Below are 22,839 nucleotides of genomic sequence, written 5' to 3'. Positions count from 1 at the left end.
ACCTGCGCACCCATTACTCTCGTTTGAATTACTCGCGAACCTGTGATCGCATAGATATGGCAAGCATATCAGATGAAAGAGGAGAAACAGGGCTATCCATTGGTACCATGGATATCGATCTTTCAGGCTTATAAAAACAGACGAAGTGATTGCAAAATATTAACGTCATGTACACAAACCAACGCTGCACACCCATTACTCTCGGAGTAATTACTCGCGGACCCGTGATCAGATATATATGCCACGCATGTTAGATCAAAGAGGAGACACAGAGCTATCATTTGATACCAAATACATCCTTCTGGGTTATAAAACAGACGAAGTGACAGCAAAATAATAACTTCATATAGCTGGACTTACCCCACGTTTTTGTCTGTTTTTGTGGCAAAGCATGTTTATAATCCAACGCTATCGTGTGTTTCTCTATGGCAAAACATGTTCATAATCCGGTTTTGAGATCCTAGAAAATTCCTGCATGGCATCCAATTCAAGGCTCACATTGCATCCCAATTTGTTCAACAAAGAAACACCTTTTTTGCCTTTACTTTGTTCATGGCAATGCAGTAAAAAGTTGAGAATCATCATGAGTGCATCACACATGCTAACAGGCAAACTTGGGTCAAGTCAGGTCAGATCAGTTCATGTCACAATATATGGAGCTCATTTTTCATCGCTAAATAAAAAATGGCATTTATTTCCGTAAATCACACACCACATATTTCTGTAAATTGCTCAGCCCCAGAGTATCCCTCCAACATGGCAATTATATTGCCCGTTTCAGGACAGTCAGCCCTACACACACATGAAATGCATGTAGAGCTATGAGCTTGCTGTGGTGAGATACAGGTCAACATATAATAATTTTTATAATATGATTTTTATATTTTAATTCTTTAAAAATCAAAATAAAATCAATGCTAGTACTAACACATGAAATGAAATGGCAGATCTGGATAGCCTAGACTCTGCTGAAAAAAACAATATATAATATGTGTGTGTGGCACTTACAATGACCAGAATAAATCCTTATGAATAAAGGTAGTGAAAATGCCCTAAAAACAGCTTAGGGTTCTAAGGGTTAAGCGCAAACTAGAGTGTTCTGCAGAATCCAGACGGGTCATTGAGGAGCGGGGAAAGTGGAAGGCCCTGGAGCAGCATCCGACTGGTCGGCTTTGCAGGTTCTGCCACAAGCCGCTCAAACTGGGTCTACACAGTCCACACCTACATACTGTGTTCCCCTAGTCTGGCAGGAGAATATGTATATTGTCCTGCCAGAGTCTTTGCCCTCTATCAAACAGAGGGGATGACTCATGAGATGACTTGGGCTGAATTCTGTCAAACCTCCTTTTATGAAGCTGAAAAGGAGAGATGGGCCACAAAGGAAGTAAAGTGATTGCTCACAGTTCCCCTCAGTTTTGAATGTATATTGTAATTATTAGAGCAAGAACAGACGTTTCAGCAACCCGACTATTCTCAATGCTCATCTGCTCTCTTGTAAAAGTAGTTGCTCCTTTTTGCAAGACTTTGACCTTTGTCAGAGTGCGAACCACTTACAGCCTCTTCAAAGCCAGCTTTACACAAAATGCGTGTGACAAGCCTGTTTGGAGAAACTTTTTTTAAAGGTGCCCTGCCACACAAAACTGTTTTTATTTATATTTTTTCAAATGTGTTAGGTCCATATGTGTTTGAATGTGAAAATGAACAGCTACCTCCTCTGTCAGCTCTAGCCACTGAAAAGAAATAAGCAGAGAAATCAGGCCAATTGAAAAAGCTCTTAAGTTTGACGTGGAATTCATGACGTAGTAATCTTGAGCATTATTATTCATGAGCTCGACCAGTTGAGACCGTGCCCACAAAATTCGTTTAGCTCTGTGACAGTTTTCATATGTAGGCCTAAGGATGGCTGAATGTCAACGGGCTTGTGCGCTATGCACAAATAGAACTTCAACAATTCATTTTGCCCAAGAACTCGGTAAGTTTTTTGGAACAATGCCACAGGCTTTGCAAAAAGGTTGCAGTTGAAGCCTGGAGCAGTAGGCGACCAGTGCCCAGTCCGTAAGTAAAACGTTATTGTCAACTCAAGGAAGTGCTATGTTATACAGGTTTAATGCACTCACTAGCCTAGCAGGTTTTATGCCTTTTTGGCTAAGGCTAGCACTCGCTAGCCAAGCTAAGTTCATGTCATGAAGCTAAAATTAGTTGATAACAGCTACCATCGCGGCAGTCTACGACCAGTGCCCAGTCCATAAGTAAAATGTTATTGTCAACTCAAGGAAGTGTTATGTTATCAGTGTTTCCCACAGAATTAAATTCTATTTGTGGTGGTAGGTTTGCAGAATTAACTTGAATGCAACAGTTTTTAACAAATTAGCGCAGCGTGGTTATGATGCTAACCAGATTTAAGCACAATTTAGTACAACCTGGAAAATCATTGTGTGGTGGACAATGTTGATATTGTGGTGGGCCGCCACAAATAAGTCAATGTATGGGAAACACTGGTTATACAGGTTTAATGCTAGCCAAGCTAAGTTCATGCCAATTTAGTTGATAACAGCTATCATGTTATGGACAAAACCGACTAGCTGTTAGCCCATCAGAGTCAAGCAACTTAGCTCGTTGAATATTAATGAGAACTGGCGCAAATCGAGCTGAGTCTTCCTGCAGGCTTTCTATACCACGCTAGAATGGTTTGAAACAAGGTAACCAAGGCATGTTTTCCACAAAAGTTTTTATGAAATTGTGGCAGATTTTTTTGAAGATGTAATGTGTTGCCAGGCAGCAGCCGAGAGATATATGTAGGAAAGTTCATGAAGAGTTCATGTGCAGCCAGGTGGCCAGGCAGAAGCTGGGGCAGGATGTCATGCACGTGCACGAACGTGACACAGGCCTAATGGGGATTATTTAATAATTTTTTGTGGCAGCTCAGTGAGCTCATCCACCTATATGATTTATTGAATATACATTGATTGGATGAAAAAGGGTCTGCCGATTTCATAGGGGGCAGACACCGGGCCAGGGTTGGCCATAAGTAAAAAAGGAGATGTTTTTGACCACATACAAAACTTTCCCAAGAGGAAAATCCTCAGAACGTGCGCACCTTCTCCCCAAGGCCTGGGTCTTGGAGTCTCCGCTGCAGAGGACATCCATCATTCGCAACTCCTGTCTGGCGACACTTAGTCTCTGTGCATTCAGAGCTGTACCCAGGAGGACTTGTGTATAAAAGGCCACAAGCGGACACTTCTCATCTCAGACCGTTCTCCGCTGGTTTTTGTTCAGACTGCTGAGTTAGAGTTAAAAGTTAGTGATTTTTTCCACGACAAAATCCATGGTAGAACTTCAGACATTACCACAAAGTAATGAAATGCGTGTGGCAGGTCACCTTTAAAGAAGCCCTATGCAGGTCTGGTTATTCCTTCGCTGTTTCTGGGTTTTCGCCTGATTTGGGCTCGCATTTTTCACGACATAGCTCCAACCACACTAGCTAGCGAGCTAGCCATCAATAAACCAAACTAAACACATAGGGGCTCACAATAAAACGGTCGAGCAAACACATTGTTCAAGAGACTATCAAATCACATTACAAAAACGAAGTTCACCCAAGGGTAGGCTACTTACAATTTCAACAGCAACAAAGCCAAGTCGGAGTCCGTTTTGCAGTCTTCTTAGAAACTACAATCTGACTGCATTTTCGAGTATTTCCGCCGAGTTACATCCGGATGTGTTCGGACCGCGACCAGAAAGTTGCATATTCGGAGAAGCACTAGGGGGAGACAAAGCACCCACCAAACGACCCAAAAAGTGTTGTAGAACCATCAGAACGACTCTCAACCTGCATAATTAAGGTCATTTTTGCTAAAATTGTTGCATAGGGCCTCTTTAAAGGAACACGCCACCCAATGTCAGTATTAATATATGTTCTTACCTTAACTTTCACGAGTTGAGTCATACCTCTCCGGTGTCGGTACGTGCACTCAAACGCTCTGGCTTGAGGCGAGAATGTGTTAGCATGTTGCTATGCTAGCGGGCCCAGACGTAGCCGTAGAGGGAGGAAGATAGCATTAATCAAACACATCCACGTTTTCCCTACTTAAATACAGTTGCACGAGTAGTTGATAAAAATGTGTAAGGTCTCACAACATGAAATGTGGCGATTTTCCAAGCGAATAAACAGGAGAACTACAATGTGTGGCGCAATAGCACTTGGGAGTACTTGACCTAGCATAGTAATATTAATTAATACCTAATTGTAGATACTATCCACCACAGAGTTTAGAATCCATGCTTGATCGACCCCTCAGCCTCCCCCTCCCCTCTGAGCGAGAGAGAGAGGCACACACACTAGAGATGCGCTGATGGGCTATTATTTCAACCATAACTGCATAGCAAAACTCATCATCAATCCGCACCAAAGTTTTTTGACCAATTTTCAAAACCGCACCCGCCCGCCATCCGCTGGTTGTTTTATTGTATATGGGTGATGCGGCGCTGTCTCCAAACAAAACGCACATCGGCCCGTTGCCTATTCTGCCAGCTTGTGCCAATATATCGTCCAAAATGCTTGATTGCATTGCATTCTCCACATTTTTATGTCCCACAAAAGCATTTTTGTTCAGTGAATCTTTTGTAAATTGCTTTACAATAGCATCGGGCCCTTGTCAGCAGCCTTCGGCTTGCCTCTTGCCACTATTCACTCCTTCGTCTTCAACATTCCCTTCTCAATATTTTTGGCCTATGTGTCCAGTTACATAGTCTGTTCTTAGTCTTGGATTTTGTGAAGTAAATGTCTAAATATCACCTGCTTGCTGCAGCTTCCTTTTAAAACAGCTTATTTTTCTCTCTCGAGCATTTCATCTGCTGTCGGCTTGTCTCTCCACATCGTCCAAAATGCTTGATTGCATTGCATTCTCCATATTTTTAGCTATATTTTCATGTACCACATCAGCATTTTTGTTCAGTGAATCTTATCAAGGATTTCTTTCAAAAAGAAAGAAATCCTTGATAAAATAACAAGTCATTCACATTATAGGCTAGGCCTACTTTACGCACAGTCATGTCAGGATGACACTATGACAAGTCTGTTCTGAAGAGCACGTCTTTTTCAGACAGACAGCACAATTCATTTTATACCAGCAGGCCGATCGGACAAGGCGCCTCGATATTAAAGAAACGCCGACTCCATTCATTCCGAAAGTCCACCGCACAACAGTGCAACGTGCATGTTCACATTTTTAGTAACAACCGCCAAACTTGCTTGCTTGCCTTACACATCTAAGTTTTCCGACTATTTTTCTACCTTCTTTTTTCCGCTGTGGATGTTATTGAGCTTTAGGGCTTTGACTTCTGCCCAAAAATCATATTCGAAGTTCCTTTGTTTTTTATTATCTATTATATTATTATTATATTTTAACCATTAAATGTCTTCAGGAAGACCGATATTGGTATCAAACTTAAGTTCTATATGTTCTGTCCACCAGAGGGCAGTGTATCAGTCAATGTCAATAGACTACGTGCACGAAAGGCTGAGTATTTATGCGTGTGTTAAAATTGTTATTATTGAGCATAGGGCCGGGCGATAAAACGATAACGATATGTATCGCAATAGACATGTAATCGATATCAATAAAAAATACGTTCGATAGAACATTCATAATTAAAAGCAACACACACCTCCTGCCTTACGTTGTCCATAAATAAATAGGCTAAATATATCTTGCATTGTAGTATGTCAAACTACCAGAGTAGGCGATAGAAGTAGGCCTACCTCAACAAAGACTCTCCTTGCCCCATGCACTCTTTCTCTCTCCCTCTCAACAGGCGCATCATAGCATGCGCATGTAATCCAAACATTAATAGTGTAAGACGACTGGCTAAATTGCTATTAAATCCGGTTAGCATCATTAGCACGCTGCACGAATTTGTTCAAAACTGTTGCATTCAAATTGACTGCTAAGTTCTAATCATCTCAATTCCGCAAATGGAAAAGTATTTTCCAAGACTCAAACGGGCCTGTCCCAAGGAGAAAAAGTATTCATTTGAAACTTAAACACACATAGGGAAACTGAACAGTCTAACCAGACTATGATAATCTAGCAAATTAAGCTAACGTTAGCCTACTTTGTTTACAATATTTCCAGGGTTCAACCAGTGCTGCTTTTCATTCAGACTTATCTGCACATTTATTTATTTGAGTGTTTTTCATGATTGTGTTGCCATTTCTTTTCCCTGTTTGCTTTGATAACTGAGGTGATTAAAATCAGAGGAAGGTTAAGTTTAAAATAAAAGTGTCTATTATGTCTATGTGTGAGCTCACTAAGCGCGAACCAGCCAGGATGCTAACATTACCTACAGGAGCCCAGATGACCAATAATAGCCTTGCTAATGAGCTCGCGATTTTACTTCACCAGGCGTGAAAAAAACCTCGGAATCTGAATTGAAAACAACGTTTAGCCTACAGCCAAATACATATAGAAATGATCTCCATAGGCCAAAGGTTCGAATATTAAGAGATCCCTAAAATTCGTTCGAATATCTTTAATTTTTAAAATAATCGAATTATATTCAAATAACGAAGTTCGGAGTCAAAGCCCTATTGAGCTTGTAGAAGTTTTAGCTCTTACGTTCTGAACATCTCGCACTGCCATCGCCCGATGTCATTTCTGAGGCATATCACTCTCTGTCTCTCTTTTAAATGCCTATTCCCTGAATGGTAGGCTACAATTACTATGTGTTTTATATATACCGTAAAACTCCAAATAATAGCCCGGGCTTTTATTTTCCCAAATCGCCAAACTGCACCGGCTAGTATTAGAGACAGGCGTCTATATGAGACAGGCCTTTAATTCCCTTTACACAAAACTTTTCCTCTGCAAAGATGGAAAATATTATCGAATTAATTATTTCAAACACACTGAATGTCTACCTATATGACTAGGCTATCTGTTGACAATTACGGATCATCATTCATTTAGTGTTGAGATGTTGTTCATTGAGTGAGATACAGTAAGATCCAAATAGCGGGGATAGCCAGAACAGATGGAACACGTTTTAATTAAACATAATCTACAAAGAGATCGTATCACACTGAAAGCTCATATTTTGTCACTAGCAAATAGCCTATATCGGTCCTTTGTCAAATACAGTTGCATTATCTGCCATGACCAAAACTGTTCAGGAATTATTTATGCAAAAGTGGAACGTGCTTAATGTTTCATTCTCCCTCCTTTTCAGCACGAATGAAACAGCATGAGAGAGAGCATGAACCATATTGTTTCTCCCGTTTGTATTTGCCAAATTTGACAACAGTCTACATTCAAATCATAGCCTACTTCCAGGCGCGCGGGAACATATTTTTGACCAGGGGTGCTGAATAACAAAATAATCATGGATATCCAACGATTTCTTCCCCAGCATATGATTCGAATTTAGACAGCTAAATATGCCATTTCACCGCCGTGTATGAGTAGGTCTAAGAGTGAGAAGTTTTATAATGCCCTGGGCAGCTACATTCCACTGCAACTATGCGCAGCACTTGCCACTCCGACTCATCAATAAAAACTGTGCGCCGCACACAGTCCCATAGAAGTTTAACTTGACTTTACATCATTAACCTATTTCAGTAGGTTATATAGCCAGAGAATGTCCGTAGACGGGCTCTGATATAGTCTAGTCTAAGGTAAATTCCTTTTCTGACTTCTTTTCTCTTTATCGCCATGGCATTTAGAATAAAGAATAACGTTCGCGAACCGTTCTGGTTTTGTTGCCAGCATAAAAACAAGCTTACCATCGGCCTATCCGCAAATTTTAAACACAAGGGATGAATTGAACGATGACGAAGTCGGACATATAGGCATAGTTCATATTGGAAAAAAGTTATACAATTTGTAACTCTACCTTCTCCCCACCGCAGTCTTTTAATGCCATCTAATCATAACGTGCGCAGTCTGCGCCATACTTAAGCCCAAATCACACCAAAGATTCGCAACGAGGTGAGCAGCAACTTGATGCAACATTCTAAAACCTTGCAACTGTGACCAGACATTTGAATGCTTTGCAACGGCTTGTAACAACGTGCAACATCTAATTCACACTGCTGTAACCTCCTTTCTGTAACGGTTTCGTGTCATTGCGAATCTTTAAACAGACGATCTGACGGGTTTTAGAAGATTAAATACAACCCGAAACTAAAAAACAGACCAGGCCTCTACTGGAGACCGGCCTTTAACCCAAACCTTTTAGCCTCTTTAAAAGAGACAGGCGTCTCTTAGGGACTCGGCGATTATTTGAAGTTTTACGGTAATATCGAAACAAAATAACCCAGGCAGTCTCATCTAGGATATAGCACAGGTTGAAGTCAATGTCAAGTTGGTTCTATTTACGGAGGTGAATGTGTGAGTGTGTGTAAACATCTCGATGACTCAGAAATGACATCGGAAGACAAAGGAGTGAATAGTGGCAAGAGGCAAGCCGAAGGCTGCTGACAAGGGCCCGACGCTATTGTAAAGCAATTTACAAAAGATTCACTCAACAAAAATGCTGATGTGGTACATGAAAATGTAGCTAAAAATGTGGAGAATGCAATGCAATCAAGCATTTTGGACGATGTGGAGAGACAAGCCGGCAGCAGATTAAATGCTCGAGAGAGAAAAATATGCTGTTTTAAAAGGAAGCTGCAGCAAGCAGGTTATATTTCCCTTGAAGGCCCCCTGGCCTGCGTCTAAGACAAGCCAGGGCCCCCCTACCCGAACTACCCGCATACACACACAAAAAGAATAGTGATTAATTACAAACTTATAAGTTCAGAGGTAATAAATAGCTACATGAATTTAAATGTGGAACAAAAATATGTTTTAATTTGGATTATACAGAATTTTGATTATCCAATTGGGTGTGTTATTGGGATTTCATACATTTAATGTGCGCAAATATAATTTTGGTACCTCAGCCCAGGCAACATTGTGCAATCCAGGCATCCCCTGCAATCTCTGGCGCCCCCTAGTGGGGTCTGCGGACCCCAGGTTGGGAACCACTGCCTTAGATCACAGGAGACTGTTCAAACCCACTGTTAAAACAGAGTGTGGTGAAGCTGCTGTTAACTATTGTGGATTGTGGAACCAATGGCCTAGCCACATCAAAAGCGCTCCGACGACCAACCGCTTCAAGACCAGATTAAAAACTAAATTAATTTAATGTATTTTTATACCTTTTTATTTAAATGTATTTTACCATTTCACTTTGATTTATTTTTTATGTTTACATTATTTATGTTTTAGTTTTCTTATTTATTTTATATATTTTACCTATTACTATGTATCCATCATTTTTATTCATTTGACCTATTTTTATTTATTTGACCTATTTTACCATTTTTACTAAATTGTAATGGTTCCTTTTTTATGTTGCCTTTATTTTAACTTACATTCTTATCCATTTCTATTTCACTTATTTTACTACATTTACTTTATTTATTGTTTGTTTTTAAGTTTGCTCTTATTTCATTTATATCTTTTATTATTTTTTTTATTCATTTGACTACTTTTCCTATATTTTAAATGTTAGGATTATCTTGCTGTGTTCTACTGATGAAGTAAAGCACATTAAACTGAGCTTTAAGTATACTCCACATGGAAACATGTGAGTAACCCAACTCATGATGACCCTCCCCCACAGTGTGCAGCATGGGGAATTAGCTCAAATGGTAGAGCGCTCGCTTAGCATGCGAGAGGTAGCGGGATCGATGCCCGCATTCTCCAATGGAACTTTTTTTCCCTCTCCGTCTGAGGTTATACACATAAAATGGGAGATCACAGGAGAGACACCATGAACTTATATTAGGGGCTACAACTAGCCCTCCCCCCAGCAGCTTTCCAGAGGCCTGCTAGAATGCGTCTGGGAAAAAAGTTGCATTGGCCGGGAATCGAACCCGGGCCTCCCGCGTGGCAGGCGAGAATTCTACCACTGAACCACCAATGCATGAAGACTATAAGAATGAGACATCTATTAAATACATATACACCCGTGTCTCCATCACAAGAAATGTTTTCCCCCCATTTAAACCATTTTATTATCTGCATGGTTATTATTATAATTTAAAATTCAATCAGTTCATTTTAAACTACTATTTTAAATGCTAATGTGATGTTTATTGTTATAGTTGTGAGTCGGTTTAGATAAAAGTACCCCCTAAGTAAACACATACAAAACAGAAACATAAAACTACATCTTAACACCACTAAATATCTTGCGAATAAACTGGAGAGCTCTGCAGTAATAAAAGTGATCTAGTTTCCTACTTCAACTACACTGTGAGCCCTTCCCCCCTCTAACGCATGCAGCTTACGGGCTACACCCATCCCCCCCCCGGACACATGCAGCTAAAGGGTGACGTGGTTTACCAGACCCCTGCAAGGCATTTGGAAGAAAAGTTGCATTGGCCGGGAATCGAACCCGGGCCTCCCGCGTGGCAGGCGAGAATTCTACCACTGAACCACCAATGCTTAGGAACTATGCGATTGAAACATGTGTTAAATACACACACACACTGTTGTTGTTTTCTATTACAAAAAATCATTTTTTTCAATACTTGAACATATAATATTATATGTATGCTATATAATGCTTATTGTTGTTATTATTTTATTGATTAACTTTAACTGTTATTTTCAATACTAATGTAATGCTTATTGTAATTGTTGTTAGTTACTTTGAATAAAACAAAGCCTGCAGAGTAAATACATAAATCCTAAACATATATTTTAATTTTGACAACAGCTAACCACTTCAACAGCTAACTACTACATTCAGCTACATATACAAGCAACTTGCTGCTAACCAAAACATTATTGGTGCACTAACTTTAAGGTCTTGGTTAGGATCCTTAACAACAAAATGTATAGCCCATGGTGTTTATCCCACTTTATGTCTATAACCTCAGATGGAGAGGGAAAAGGTTTCAATGGAGAATGCGGGCATCGATCCCGCTACCTCTCGCATGCTAAGCGAGCGCTCTACCATTTGAGCTAATTCCCCGTGCTGCACATGGTGGGGGAGGGTCATTATCAGTTGGGTGACTCACATGTTTCCATGTGGAGTAAATGTAAAAATGTTACACGTATGTAATTGTGCATTATAAGTACTGTTTTTAGGAAGAAAGGAAATACATTTTACCACATTTCCTTACAACAGTGGTTGTGAATCACAAACGTTAGCAACATACTTTCCATTTCCTGTAGCTTACTGCTATGGTCAGAAAGTTCATTATTAGCACTTCAATTTAACACACTGGATTGCACTACTAAAACACATTCAAAGACAGCCTAGGTTGCAACTGTAAATGGGAGACTTTTCGAGTTACAAATGATTTAATGTACTTACTATGTTGAGACGTAACCATTTACCCATAAGTTTAATTTTACATACAAACATCACTAACTTATCCTGTGGTTAACAATGACCAGACTCTCTCACCACTCTTGGGGGCAGTTGGCTCGCATGGCCACGCTATGGTTCACATTGTTTCATACTTTTACTCACGTCACTTAGCAATAACTGAAAAAGCTGTTTCCGCCCGGTTTCGAACCGGGGACCTTTCGCGTGTGAGGCGAACGTGATAACCACTACACTACGGAAACTGTCTCTAGTTTGAAACGGGTGCCATTTTGAGCCATTCTTCTTGGTTGTCGTATACGAGTCGCTGAATCATTTTACAGAGTTAAACTCCGGTACTTTGGGATTTAATGAAGCCAACTGAAGAACACAACATACTGTCGTGGCAGGTTCTGGGGTCGTAATAAAGTTATAAACAATTGGAGGTTTGCCTTCAATTCAGCAAACGGTAGGCTAGCCAGTATAGGCGCACTGACAGTTCGTCTTCCAGCAGGACCACGAGAGAAGACGACGGAAGAACAGCCGAAAACTTTACCATAGAGGGTTAAAGCGGAGCTAGTAATCAAGGATCTTTGACTATACTTCATACGAGTTTTGTGCGCCTAGTTTCGGCCTCGGGACGATATTACTCACTGAAGCAATAATAGCCTATCCTACAATGTTGTCAAAGTAACTGTCAACAAGTCAACAATTTTATTTATCTTCAGAAAGAGGATATAATTCGACAACTGCGGTCAAAATAACCTATTGTCGAATGCGATTGGTTGTGGCTCTTTTATATGGCTTCAGATAACACGCCTTTTATGAATGATTTCATTTGACAGTTGTGTAGGTTGTTATTCTACATTTACGGTCTTATTACAACGACCCAAATAGCCAATGGCCACGACAGACGTTGGCTTATTTTCAATTGGCAATCCGAAAGTACCGCAGGCTAATGATGTGCGGTTCTGGTGAGCTTAGAGGCAGAGAGGAAGAGTAGGTGGAAATCCTACCTCACCCTAATGCAAAGCCTACACGAAATTCTGCACATTAACATTTACAACTGTTGGCGATTTTGAATATGCAACCCGCAATATCTCCTGGATGCTTGCACCCACCAGACCCGCGCACCACAAATCGCCTGCCCTGACTAAAGTAGCCTACCTGTAGTGAAGAACGCTGTCTAAGGTCCATCAGTGTTCATCTCGTGCATCTTCCAGAACATCACCAATCAGTCGATTCTGAAACTAGTGGTCTGGCTGTGGGCCTATGCCCTACATTTCTTTGTTTTGCACAACACATAAGTATAACATATACAGATATGCTAAACATGTGTAAACTATAATAATATAACATTTCACCGAGCTGTCATAACGTAGCCATTATCATTTCTTGAATAAGCCTCTCTCATCTAGCGACCATGCTGTAGGCCTAATTACAGCTTCAACAGACCTTTAAAAATCAGATATAATAGTTCGACCTCATCAAAATGTTAATACGACATCATGATTCTGATTAAGAAAAATTCACAAATCCACAAAATAACTATCTTCAATATTCAACACAAAATTTGCTACACACGCACAAGACCAGAATACATGCTGTGTGCACATGGAGCGAAAATGCTAACATGATCTTGTTAGCTAACTAACTTGCTCTGTAGAATTACTTTGCAAATACTGTAATTATATCCTTGCGCATCTCCAAACAAACGTAAGGATATCATAAATACAATACACTCACCCTGATTTTGTCAACACAGCAAAAACCTTGTACACTCATGTCTTGAAAAATTGTTAAAATGTAACGCTGGGTCGGTTCCATAGAGGTCGGTTCAGCGGATCACGTTCTACTGACCATGATGTCAACTTGAGCAAGTGCGCATGTATGCAGCCGAAGTCATTTGCAAATTATAACATGACTTTTTTTTTTTATCAATAAATTAAAAGTCAGTGTAATTGTCTGTAAATGAATGAATTTAAAGTAACTCATTGAGACGTTTAATTTAAATCTGTATTTGTTAATAGTAATGATTATATTACCATATATTGACTAATAAGGCTGCTTCATTGATATCACTGTTGTGGCATACCTAGATAGGTAGATAGATGGATACTTTATTGAAACCCCAAGGGGAAATTCAGGGGGTCTCAGTAGCATACAGACATCACACACAACATGCACTTACAGCAGAAATGGTAAATATAAGTATAAGTATAAACATATAACCAAACTCCACTGTACAATAGAGACAGTATAGGAGATAAGAAAAACTAACAAAACTAATAAATACTAAATATACTATATAAATTAAATGTAAAAAATCCAGTGTGCTTGAGGGTGATCAAGCATGAGACGCTTGTAGTGACAGGGCCTGTAGTTCTGTGTGTATGGTAAGGTGCTCAAGAGAGTGAGTGTCATGGTGAAGGTGCAAAAAGTAGTTCAACATTAGTCCAACAGTGCAACAGTGCAATAATAAGGTCTAGAGACCAGCATAAATAATATGGACAAATAGGAGAGTAAAGTATAATGTAGACAAGGTAATATAAAAAAGAAAGGCTAGGCAATCAAGGACATGGGTAGATGGAGGAGAAATCAAAAATAATAAATAAAAAGTGTGCAAAAGTTGGAGAAAGTCAGATATGTGTGTGTGTGTGTGTGTGTGTGTTTTGACGTGTGATGAAATAAGAAAATAAATAAAAGGTCTGTAGCATAGGGAGAGGGATGTAAAAGTGCTAAAAGTCTTGTAGGTGTGTGTGGGTGTGTGTGTGTGTGGGGGGTCATGAGTGCTGAGGAGTGAATGAGTGCAAAGTCAGTATAGTGTGAGTTCAGAGTTGGGAAATGTTTGAGAGTGCTGAGGAGTGAATGTGTGCAAAGTCAGTATAGTGTGAGTTCAGAGTTGGATGGCCTGGGGATAAAAACTTCTCCTGAGTCTCTCAGTTCTGGCTTTGTGACTACATAGGCGTCTTCTTGATTTCAGCGGTAGGAATAATCCATTGTTAGGATGAGAAGAGTCCTTCAGAATCTTTTGGGCTCTTAGGAGTACTCTTCTGGAATAGATATCTTGTAGAGCAGGGGAGTTGAGTTCTTATAGTACGTTCAGCTGAGCACTACTCTCTGCAGAGTACTACAATCTCTAACTGTGGAGTTCCCATACCAGGTGATGATGCTACCAGTTAGAACACTCTCAACCGCTGAAATGTAGAAGGCCTTCATGATGGATGTAGAAACTTTGAATTTCCTTAGCTGACGAAGGAAGTAGAGTCGTTGTCTGGACTTCTTCAGAACATATTGAGTGTTAACAGTCCATGTTAAGTCTTCAGTAATGTGGACACCAAGGTATTTAAAACTTGTGACTCTCTCTACAGGTTGCCCGCTGATCATTAGTGGGGTGTAACTGTAGTTCTGCTGCTGCCTTCTGTAATCCACTACCATTTCCTTGGTTTTATTGATATTCAGTGTCAAGCTGTTAGATTGACACCACTGTGCCACCTCATCAACCTGATCCAAGTAGAACTGTTCATTGTTGATACTAATCAGGCCCAAGATCACTGTGTCATCTGCAAACTTGATGATGGAGGTATGACTACTGTTGGCTTTGCAGTCATGTGTGTAGATGTTGTACAGCAGTGGACTCAAAACACAGCCTTGGGGAGCACCAGTGCTGATGGTTAATGAGTCAGATGTCAGACCCCCCACTAACCACTTGTGAACGGTTGGTGAGGAAGTCAAATATCCAGTGACACAGGGTGGTGTTCAGTCCTAAGGCCTTCATCTTTGTGACCAAGGTGAGAGGTACTATCGTGTTGAATGCTGAACTAAAGTCAATGAACAGCATCCTCACATAATTCCCATTCCCCTCCTCCAGGTGAGTTAAGTTAGGGTTACAGCCATTCAGTATTGTAGCAGAAGCCATTGATCATGTGTGCTAATATAGCATGAAAAACAGTGTAGCAGGAAAACAGTAGTAAAAACATTAGGCTGTGGACATTAGTAAAACAGTAGTAAAGCAGTAGTGGCCAGTCAGTACTCAAACATGGAGAGGGTGGAGAGGCAGACAGACTAAGCAGAGAAGTCTATCTCTCCTCTTCCCTTTAGTGAAGCATTAAACAGTTCAATGGCCCTGGGGACAAATGACTTCCTCAGCCTTTCAGTTGTGCATGGCAGTGGCGAAGTCTCCAGCTGATCAAGCTGTTTTGTTTTTTTTTAATAGTGCTGTAGAGTGGATGGCATTCATTGTCCAAGATGTTGATCAGTTTGTTCAGGGTCCTTTTGTCAGATATTGAAGTGATGCACTCCAGTTCAGCTCCCACTACAGAACCTCTTCACAATAATCTCCATTTCACAATTACAAAGGAAACTAACATATTTTGTTTTTGTACATATTTTGTACCCAGGGCTTACGGTTAGAACAGTGTTACTCATTGCGCGGCACGGTTAGAACAACACCAATACAACTGTTACTCAAGGCCTATGGTTAAAACAATTTTGGCGTGGCTTACAACAGTGAAATTAATATTCTAGAGTGGTTCGGTCAAATCACTGATGAAGATCCTACTGTAGTCGAGGATCAGCATCCTATCCACCTACATGTTCAATCTCAATTCAACTCAAAATGGACACACACACACGGGGCAAAGCTGGCAGTCTCACTACACATGGGTCCGTGTGTGTTTGAATTTGCTGAACCAATTACAGCCACCTGTTTCACAGATGGATCATCCTGAGGTGGTCTCATACTCAAACTGACAGAGTGATATGTTTGTGAGCTGTGTTCCCTCACTCTCCACCTCAAATGGTGTGTTAGTGAGCATTCTGGGACATACTGGCTGTCGTGCATCACCCAGGTGGGTGCTACACATTAGTTGTGGTTAGTAAGTTTCCCCCTTTCCCTGAAAAGCACTTTGCGTGCATTGAAAAGAAGTATATAAATGCAATGGTGTTGTTGTTGTTATCGAGACACTTTCCATTGCCTGTCTATAAGTAAAGAGTGCCCTGCTGTCTGGGTCATGGAATTCTCAGATCGACAACACACATATTTAATACAGTTTTCCTTTTTTTAAACTTTATTCTCCACTGTAAGAGAAAACATCAAATAGTGTCCATCTGGTCAAAATTCAAAGTGTCTTATAACCATGTGAAAGCAAAATCATTGTTTATGAATTCTTAGTAAAACCAGCAAAAGAAAATGCAAATTATAAATAGTGTAATAACCAAACTATAATCCTGTACAGATTAAAAAACAACAACCAAATGTGTGTTTATTTACATTACAGTGCATCAGCACCTCTGGTGTCATCGCTGGCCTGTCACAGGACAGACACCAGAGTAAACTACACACGGATTAATCAGCAGCCATGGATCTTCCACTATCCCATAATAAGACCCCATTCAAAATTCAGCTCTTGGCGATCCAGAGGCTCACAGACCGATAACTTCAGAAAACAACACTGCTCTCTGCGACTACAGGCTGAACAACTGCTATGGTCCAGCCAGCATCACCCAGGCGTTAAATATCAGTCCGCAAGGTCAGCTGGGTTGTCCTGGGAGACCTGTCACGGTTGTGTCAGGGCTTTCCCTTTGGAGGGGTCAGAGGTTGTGCTCTGGGACGGCCCAGCAACTGAAGCTTCCTTCTTCTGGCTGGAGGGCTCCTCTGTGGACGAGAAAAATCCCACCTGCAATGAGTATCCCACCTGCAATACAGGAATCTAATGCAAACTGGTGTAGGAGAAAAACAGTTAAATAAATCATGTGTTGAGGAAACAAATTGCATTGGACACCTGCAAAGCGGCATTTGAGCCAAGCACTAATCATAAGCAGCCATAAGCAATAAGTAATTAACAGCTGACGAGTTTCCTGATATCAAAACAGGGCCACAGACCAACCCTGGTGTCATACAACAGCTGACCTACATAAACAAGCAAACAGTGTTGATGTGGCTGACAGAGACAGAGGGAGCAGCACTAACCATACTGTGACTGAAGCAGAGAGAGCAGCACTAACCATACTGTGACTGAAGCAGAGGGAGCAGACACACCCTGCTGTGGCTGATGGAGAGCAGCACAAACTCTGTGGCTGATAGGACACTCACCCTGCTGTGGCTGATTCTCCAGCTGAGCCTCTGGCTGGTCCACCCACAGGCGATGGTCGGGGTTGTTCAGCAACTTTTTTGTCTGTCCGCAGCTCAGACACCGCAGCACGGTCACACTCCTCTTCCCTCTCCGCTCTACAAACCAAGCGGACACATTAGTACACACACCCTTTTCCTTATGACATTAAACCAAGCGGACACATTAGTACACACACCCTTTTCCTTATGACATCAAACCAAGCGGACACATTAGTACACACACCCTTTTCCTTATGACATCAAACCAAGCGGACACATTAGTACACACACCCTTTTCAAACCAAGCAGACATTAGTACATGGGTCACCAAAAGTTAGTTATAAAAAGAACCATATTTGCCGAATTTTCGTCACCCAACATGCTCGAGATCAAGCAGTGACAGACAACGTACGCGCAGAGAACAATGAGGCCTGCTGGTGGTCATTTTGGTCTGGGTCATACAATTCTATGTTATATAGTTGATTCGGCCCTGGCCCCGCTTCGAAAAAAAGTTTGGTGACCCCTGCATTAACACCCTTTTCCTTATGAGATCAAAACACTGTTTCTTCACTTTTGTGTAGTGTTGATGCCGGCTTGCTGTCAAACAATTTGACTACTTCAGTGCCTGACTACATTGCTCTCCGAGGCAATGGTAGTTATCTTAATAAGGCCATGTAAAGATCATGAAAGAGTGATGCATGTGTAGTAGTACTACTACTCATAAACAACATCACTTCATGTGATGAGACTTACTTCTCTGCCTGAGGGTTCCCGTCACCCCAGGAACCAATAACCCACAGCATCTCTTACAAATGGTTCTCTTCACGGAAGGATCCCTGCATGGAGATTTGGGGAAAAGCTGTCACCTGACAGGTCACCATGTGCATTGTGCAGTCATTAAAAATAAGTTATTTTTATATGTTCTTAACAGAAAATGAGCTGAAATGATCCGAATGACCAGAACACCTTACAAGGGTTAAATATGTTGTAAACGTTATTTTACTCACTGTCGAAGAACCAGCCGACGTGCGATGGTTTTCTGGGTGAAACAGTAGAAACGAGCGAGTTCTGTGTTTTCTGGACTCTGGCTCAATACGCAATGTGCAGCCTAAAAGGGGTAACGTTAACGTTAATAAAGATTAATATACAATAATCCTACACAGGCTACTCCTGGTAGAATGCGTTCTGACTCTGAATGTAGCAATGTAATGTTCACCAGAGGCGGCGTCTGAGCTTGTTCTAGGTAGGTTAAATAAAAACGAATAGCCTACTTACTTGGTATAGGAAATTCAGTCTCTGAAAAGCTTCCTTGTCCTTGATATTTCCAGCCATAGCCTACCACCAGGCTCACTCACTGGAGCAAACTGTTGACACACTCATAGACCATAGACGCATGCAGGCAGGAGACGCCAAAACAGCAAATCACTTCCTGTTAAGTCTTCTTCCTCCGTCAGGCTACCAACAATCGGTATGTTATCGCCACCTAGCGAAAAATAAGCAATAGTGTGCAAGAGTGTGTATGCTACATTGTGCCTATAATTATATTGTGTAGCCTAGCCTACGTCCGCTTTATCTGTCTTTAAACTTCAGCTGGAAAAACTCCCTCTTTCTAACTGCGCAGTGAGATTGATCTGTAACATTAGGCCTATTATAAACCCCTCAGCTCCTTGTTACAGCCGCAATCAGCGTCTCTGGCTGGTTGAAACGTCAACTAGCCTATCTCACCAAGCTACATTTCCTGCCATCCACTCATTCTTGTACTTGGTTTATCAACCGCAGCATGTGAAACCGGTGCAAAACGAGTTTCCCCTGGTAGGCAGGCTCGTAGATGAAAAAAGTATCTGCGTTGGCCGGGAATCGAACCCGGGTCAACTGCTTGGAAGGCAGCTATGCTAACCACTATACCACCAACGCCGACGTACAGCTAGCATACATATTTCCGAAATAAAAGCCTAAAACAGATTTAACAATATTTTAACTTATTCTGAGTGTTTGTCAAAACGACTCAAAGTGGCTACTGTAATGAAAACATACCATACTCTTTCTGTTGTGTGCATCTGGCAATAAGGTAGTTAATTTATAACCTGTCTGCATTATGGTATTTCATAATAAAAGTTTACTGGGTAATTTTGACATTTATTTTACATTTATTTCTCTGTTTATTTAGATCTTCACACTTACCCCCCTATTTTGAGTTTTTGCTCAAAATACTACTAACAATGGCCGTGTTTCACATCCTTTAACTTATATTCAAGTGCTTGACCTCTTTTGAAAGCAGAGGCCTTGTAGATTTAGCCTGACGAGCCAGACCCACATTAAAATGTAGGGTCTGGGAACTCACCGTTCGCAGTGCTCAGTCCGAGGGGCGGGATAATCGGTTGTCTTTCAAATTCCCTCTGCACGCAATAGGACAGCGCTATGAGTCCCATGCGTTTTCCCACCAGCGGAGCTAGTTGGCTAGTTCAAACTTTTGCCAACTTAATAAAAGTTTAACTCGTGTCACACTGTTCGCCAACAGCAACATCCATCTTATTTGTTTTTAAGTAGCAGGGAATTCAAGCCAAACCGTTGCAACTCTGCCATCAATCATTATGTTGAGCCCGCCTAACGACTCTATACACGATTTGATTGGCCTGATAGTAGTTTAATTTTTCGAGCTCACAAGCCAACGGACTAGACTAGCCCTGGCAGCATGTAATTTGCTGCCACTAGGGTGCGTCTAGATTTCTAGGTTATTGTAGATTATTTTAGTACCAATATATTGACTGTGTGCTGAACTGTCAGAGTGGCAAAGGGTAGAATGATGGGGGAGGGGGGGTTAGGCGGTTTTGTACATCTCTGGAAATGACCACATTCTGCCCTCTTGGTCATTTATTTTGTCTTGGAAACACAACTGAGGCCCACTACCAGGTATTGTGAATCTGTATCTCAAAGTGGATCAATATAGAATGAAATATGAGTACTTTAGACCATTATTTGCCAAGGTATGCTCATGCGTTTTGTAAAATGCCCTATGGGAACTCCCCATAGGACTTTTGGTTACCCAAAATGCATACTGACAATAAAAGGCTTTATTGTGTGGCAACCTCTTGGTGTAGAAGCATAAAATCCTGGTCTCAAATGAAAGGCAAAACTTTGAAGTTTCTTTTGACATAGAATGACTACACAAAATACGGAATGATTACACAAAAGTCTCTATTTTTGCATTTGTTGGTTCAATAGATGTGTATAAGATGGGACTACACGTCTGCACAACTAATATTGGATAAAACAACATGAATTTACAGGGATTCCTGTCAATATTTCAGTACCCGGTATGCTGCATCTACTTATTGCTAAGGGATATACACTGCAGCTAGAAAGTAGGGAGGCACCAAAGGCCTGACACACACACCAGTGACGCAGCACTCCTGCTGCCAAATCCGTGGCATTTGAACATTAACCTCAAATCCGCTGCATGTACTACAGGTCAGACAACAGAATGTTTTCAGCTGGAGGCTTTCAACTTCACTGTAATAAGCTCCGTTTCCTGCCCACTGCTACATTTTACATTGACTATTTGTGCTGAGAGGATAATCATATTCTGCGAGACAATGCACAGTTTACATTCAATTCTATTAATTTTTGACTTGTTTGTGTGTGATATGTTAACAATTGCTGCTTCATATGAATGAATAAAGTAATATCTATCTACAGTGCCTACAAAAAAGTATCCCCCTCCCGGATATTTCCATTTTTACTGCTTTTATGAATGGAATCTTGATCAATTTAATGTGGGGCCCTTTTTATATAACAAAAAACTCCTCTTAAATAAAAGGGGAAATATCCACGGCGGCACTGTATCTATCTATCTATCTACATCAAATGGTGTGATGCATTACCATACTGTCTTTTACAAAAGGACTTAGACATGTACAATTATAGCCTAGTTCAGACTCTGGCTACCTTTCTTGTTTTTGTATAGGCCTAGGCTTACACACCAAAATATTCTGTATGACTGACAAGATGTCCACATTTGATTTCTGAGGGCTAGGCTAATAACTCTTGTTATAATTGTATAATAATAAACAAAGCATCTTTCTATGGCAACTATTTTCTGCTGCGACTGTAAACGTAACAGGAAGTCAAAGACAGAACAAGTGGGCGGGGGATGTGACGTTATTACAGAGGAGCAAAATCGTATGATGCGACGTCATGACGTTCCCAGTCTGTTTGATTTTGTGAAGATGGCGGCGAGTACGTGAATGGCTGAAGAGGACCTGAGCAACAAAAATTTTCATTCCATTATATATTCTTTTCTGACGCCGTTTAATATATATTACGATCCGATGAACGAATGTTTCAATATAGTAACAAGTTAAGTAGATTTTCTAAAAAGAAGTATTAGGATGGTAATATGACACAGAGCAAAAAGAAGAAACGGGCGAATCGCAGTCTTCTGCTGGCTAAAAAAATCATCATCAAGGATGGAGGGACAGTGAGTACCCGATTGGAAATTACTTTCTGTTTCGATCACGTTGGGAAAGAGCAGTGAATTCGAGCTGTAACGACACATCGTTAATGTGCTTAGCATCGGTGTCTTGAACTGTATCGTTAATGTTAGCGCTTAACAGAAAGAGTCCAGCGCATAATTATTGTGTGGAAGTTTGGCTACCTTCTTCCCTCCCTTCCCCCGCTTCACGCTGTAGCCAGCCACAGGTTTCATCACAACAAGCACCAGATGTCAACCAGGCGAGCAGACAACAGACGTTAGATAACAGTTGCCTGCTACCTGGGCAGAACAAGGTGTCATTATCGAGGGCTGCGCCATACAGACTGTCACCACAATCCTGGAACTAGTTGTTAGTTACTGTAGGTTAGGCTAGTGTGGGGCAAGTGTGTGACCACCCAGTCCCTGCACTCTGCGAGATGCTGACCTTTTTAATGGATGAGAGGCCTAACATGTAAACTTGACCAGCTAACTGTTGAAACTGGCAAATCCAGCAGCTTAATGTTACTATCAAGCTAACTCTTTGACTAGATCTATGCTAATACTTACTAGCAGGAGTTTGTAGAGTAAAATCCATCATTTGCTTAGAAAATGTCTCTAAATGTTGCTGAAGTTTGTGTTACCGCCTCGTTTTCAGTCACAAGGCTTCGGGTCGCCCAGTGTTTACCATGCCGTCATCGTCATCTTCCTGGAGTTCTTCGCGTGGGGTCTCCTCACTGCTCCTACGCTGGTGGTAAGTGGGCTGCTAAACGCTGAGGTGTCACTAGCAAGGCCACTCAGACAGATCTATTTCACTGAGACTATCAGAAAAATGGGCTTGCCATGCATGTCAGGGCTGTATTCGCAGAATGAGGAAGAATGTTCAGCTGCCTAACTG

At 41.1% G+C, this 22,839-nt stretch overlaps 2 protein-coding genes and 6 non-coding genes across 10 annotated transcripts in view; 2 read left to right on the top strand and 6 right to left on the bottom strand.

Annotated features, from left to right (window-relative positions):
• The first annotated feature begins 9,676 nt into the window (after positions 1–9,676).
• Positions 9,677–9,749, top strand: trnaa-agc. Its single transcript has one exon. It is a non-coding gene; the product is annotated as a tRNA-Ala (tRNA).
• Positions 9,750–9,898: 149 nt separating this feature from the next.
• On the bottom strand, positions 9,899–9,969 carry trnag-gcc. The gene has a single exon. It is a non-coding gene; the product is annotated as a tRNA-Gly (tRNA).
• Positions 9,970–10,422: 453 nt separating this feature from the next.
• On the bottom strand, positions 10,423–10,493 carry trnag-gcc. Its single transcript has one exon. It is a non-coding gene; the product is annotated as a tRNA-Gly (tRNA).
• A 459-nt stretch (positions 10,494–10,952) lies between these two features.
• On the bottom strand, positions 10,953–11,025 carry trnaa-agc. Its single transcript has one exon. It is a non-coding gene; the product is annotated as a tRNA-Ala (tRNA).
• A 529-nt stretch (positions 11,026–11,554) lies between these two features.
• trnav-cac lies at positions 11,555–11,627 on the bottom strand. Its single transcript has one exon. It is a non-coding gene; the product is annotated as a tRNA-Val (tRNA).
• Positions 11,628–16,402: 4,775 nt separating this feature from the next.
• rpp21 (ribonuclease P 21 subunit) lies at positions 16,403–18,951 on the bottom strand. Of its 2 annotated transcripts, none has more exons than XM_048252801.1 (5): positions 18,749–18,951; positions 18,481–18,581; positions 18,227–18,309; positions 17,456–17,590; positions 16,403–17,057 (listed from the first exon to the last, which is right to left on the bottom strand). In XM_048252801.1, the coding sequence occupies exons 1-5, from the start codon at positions 18,803–18,805 to the stop codon at positions 16,954–16,956; spliced, it is 480 nt and encodes a 159-aa protein (XP_048108758.1). In that variant the 5' UTR covers positions 18,806–18,951; the 3' UTR covers positions 16,403–16,953. The 2 variants fall into 2 exon arrangements, with proteins under 2 accessions (XP_048108758.1, XP_048108759.1); XM_048252802.1 differs by having other exon boundaries at positions 16,403–17,017; positions 18,749–18,920.
• Positions 18,952–19,315: 364 nt separating this feature from the next.
• Positions 19,316–19,387, bottom strand: trnag-ucc. Its single transcript has one exon. It is a non-coding gene; the product is annotated as a tRNA-Gly (tRNA).
• Positions 19,388–21,689: 2,302 nt separating this feature from the next.
• Positions 21,690–22,839, top strand: part of mfsd14a1 (major facilitator superfamily domain containing 14A 1) — a 10,792-nt gene continuing 9,642 nt past the window's right edge. For both annotated transcript variants that reach the window (XM_048251656.1, XM_048251657.1), the window contains exons 1-2: positions 21,690–21,950; positions 22,600–22,695. In XM_048251656.1, the coding sequence (XP_048107613.1) occupies positions 21,870–21,950; positions 22,600–22,695 (177 nt within the window). In that variant the 5' untranslated portion in view covers positions 21,690–21,869. The remainder of the gene's footprint in view (positions 21,951–22,599; positions 22,696–22,839) is intronic.

The sequence above is a fragment of the Alosa alosa genome, chromosome 9 (assembly GCF_017589495.1).
Source record: "Alosa alosa isolate M-15738 ecotype Scorff River chromosome 9, AALO_Geno_1.1, whole genome shotgun sequence".
Lineage (NCBI taxonomy): Eukaryota > Metazoa > Chordata > Actinopteri > Clupeiformes > Clupeidae > Alosa > Alosa alosa.
The sequence above is the reverse complement of the archived record's forward strand: the minus strand, read 5'-3'. Positions and strand labels throughout refer to the sequence as shown.

Coding starts and splice junctions, on each gene's coding strand:
- rpp21 (XM_048252801.1), bottom strand. CDS start 18,805: ATGGCTGGAAATATCAAGGACAAGGAAGCTTTTCAGAGACTGAATTTC. Junction 18,582..18,748: donor GACTGAATTTCCTATACCAA/GTAAGTAGGCTA, acceptor TACCCCTTTTAG/GCTGCACATTGCGTATTGAG. Junction 17,591..18,226: donor GGGAACCCTCAGGCAGAGAA/GTAAGTCTCATC, acceptor CTTGGTTTGTAG/AGCGGAGAGGGAAGAGGAGT.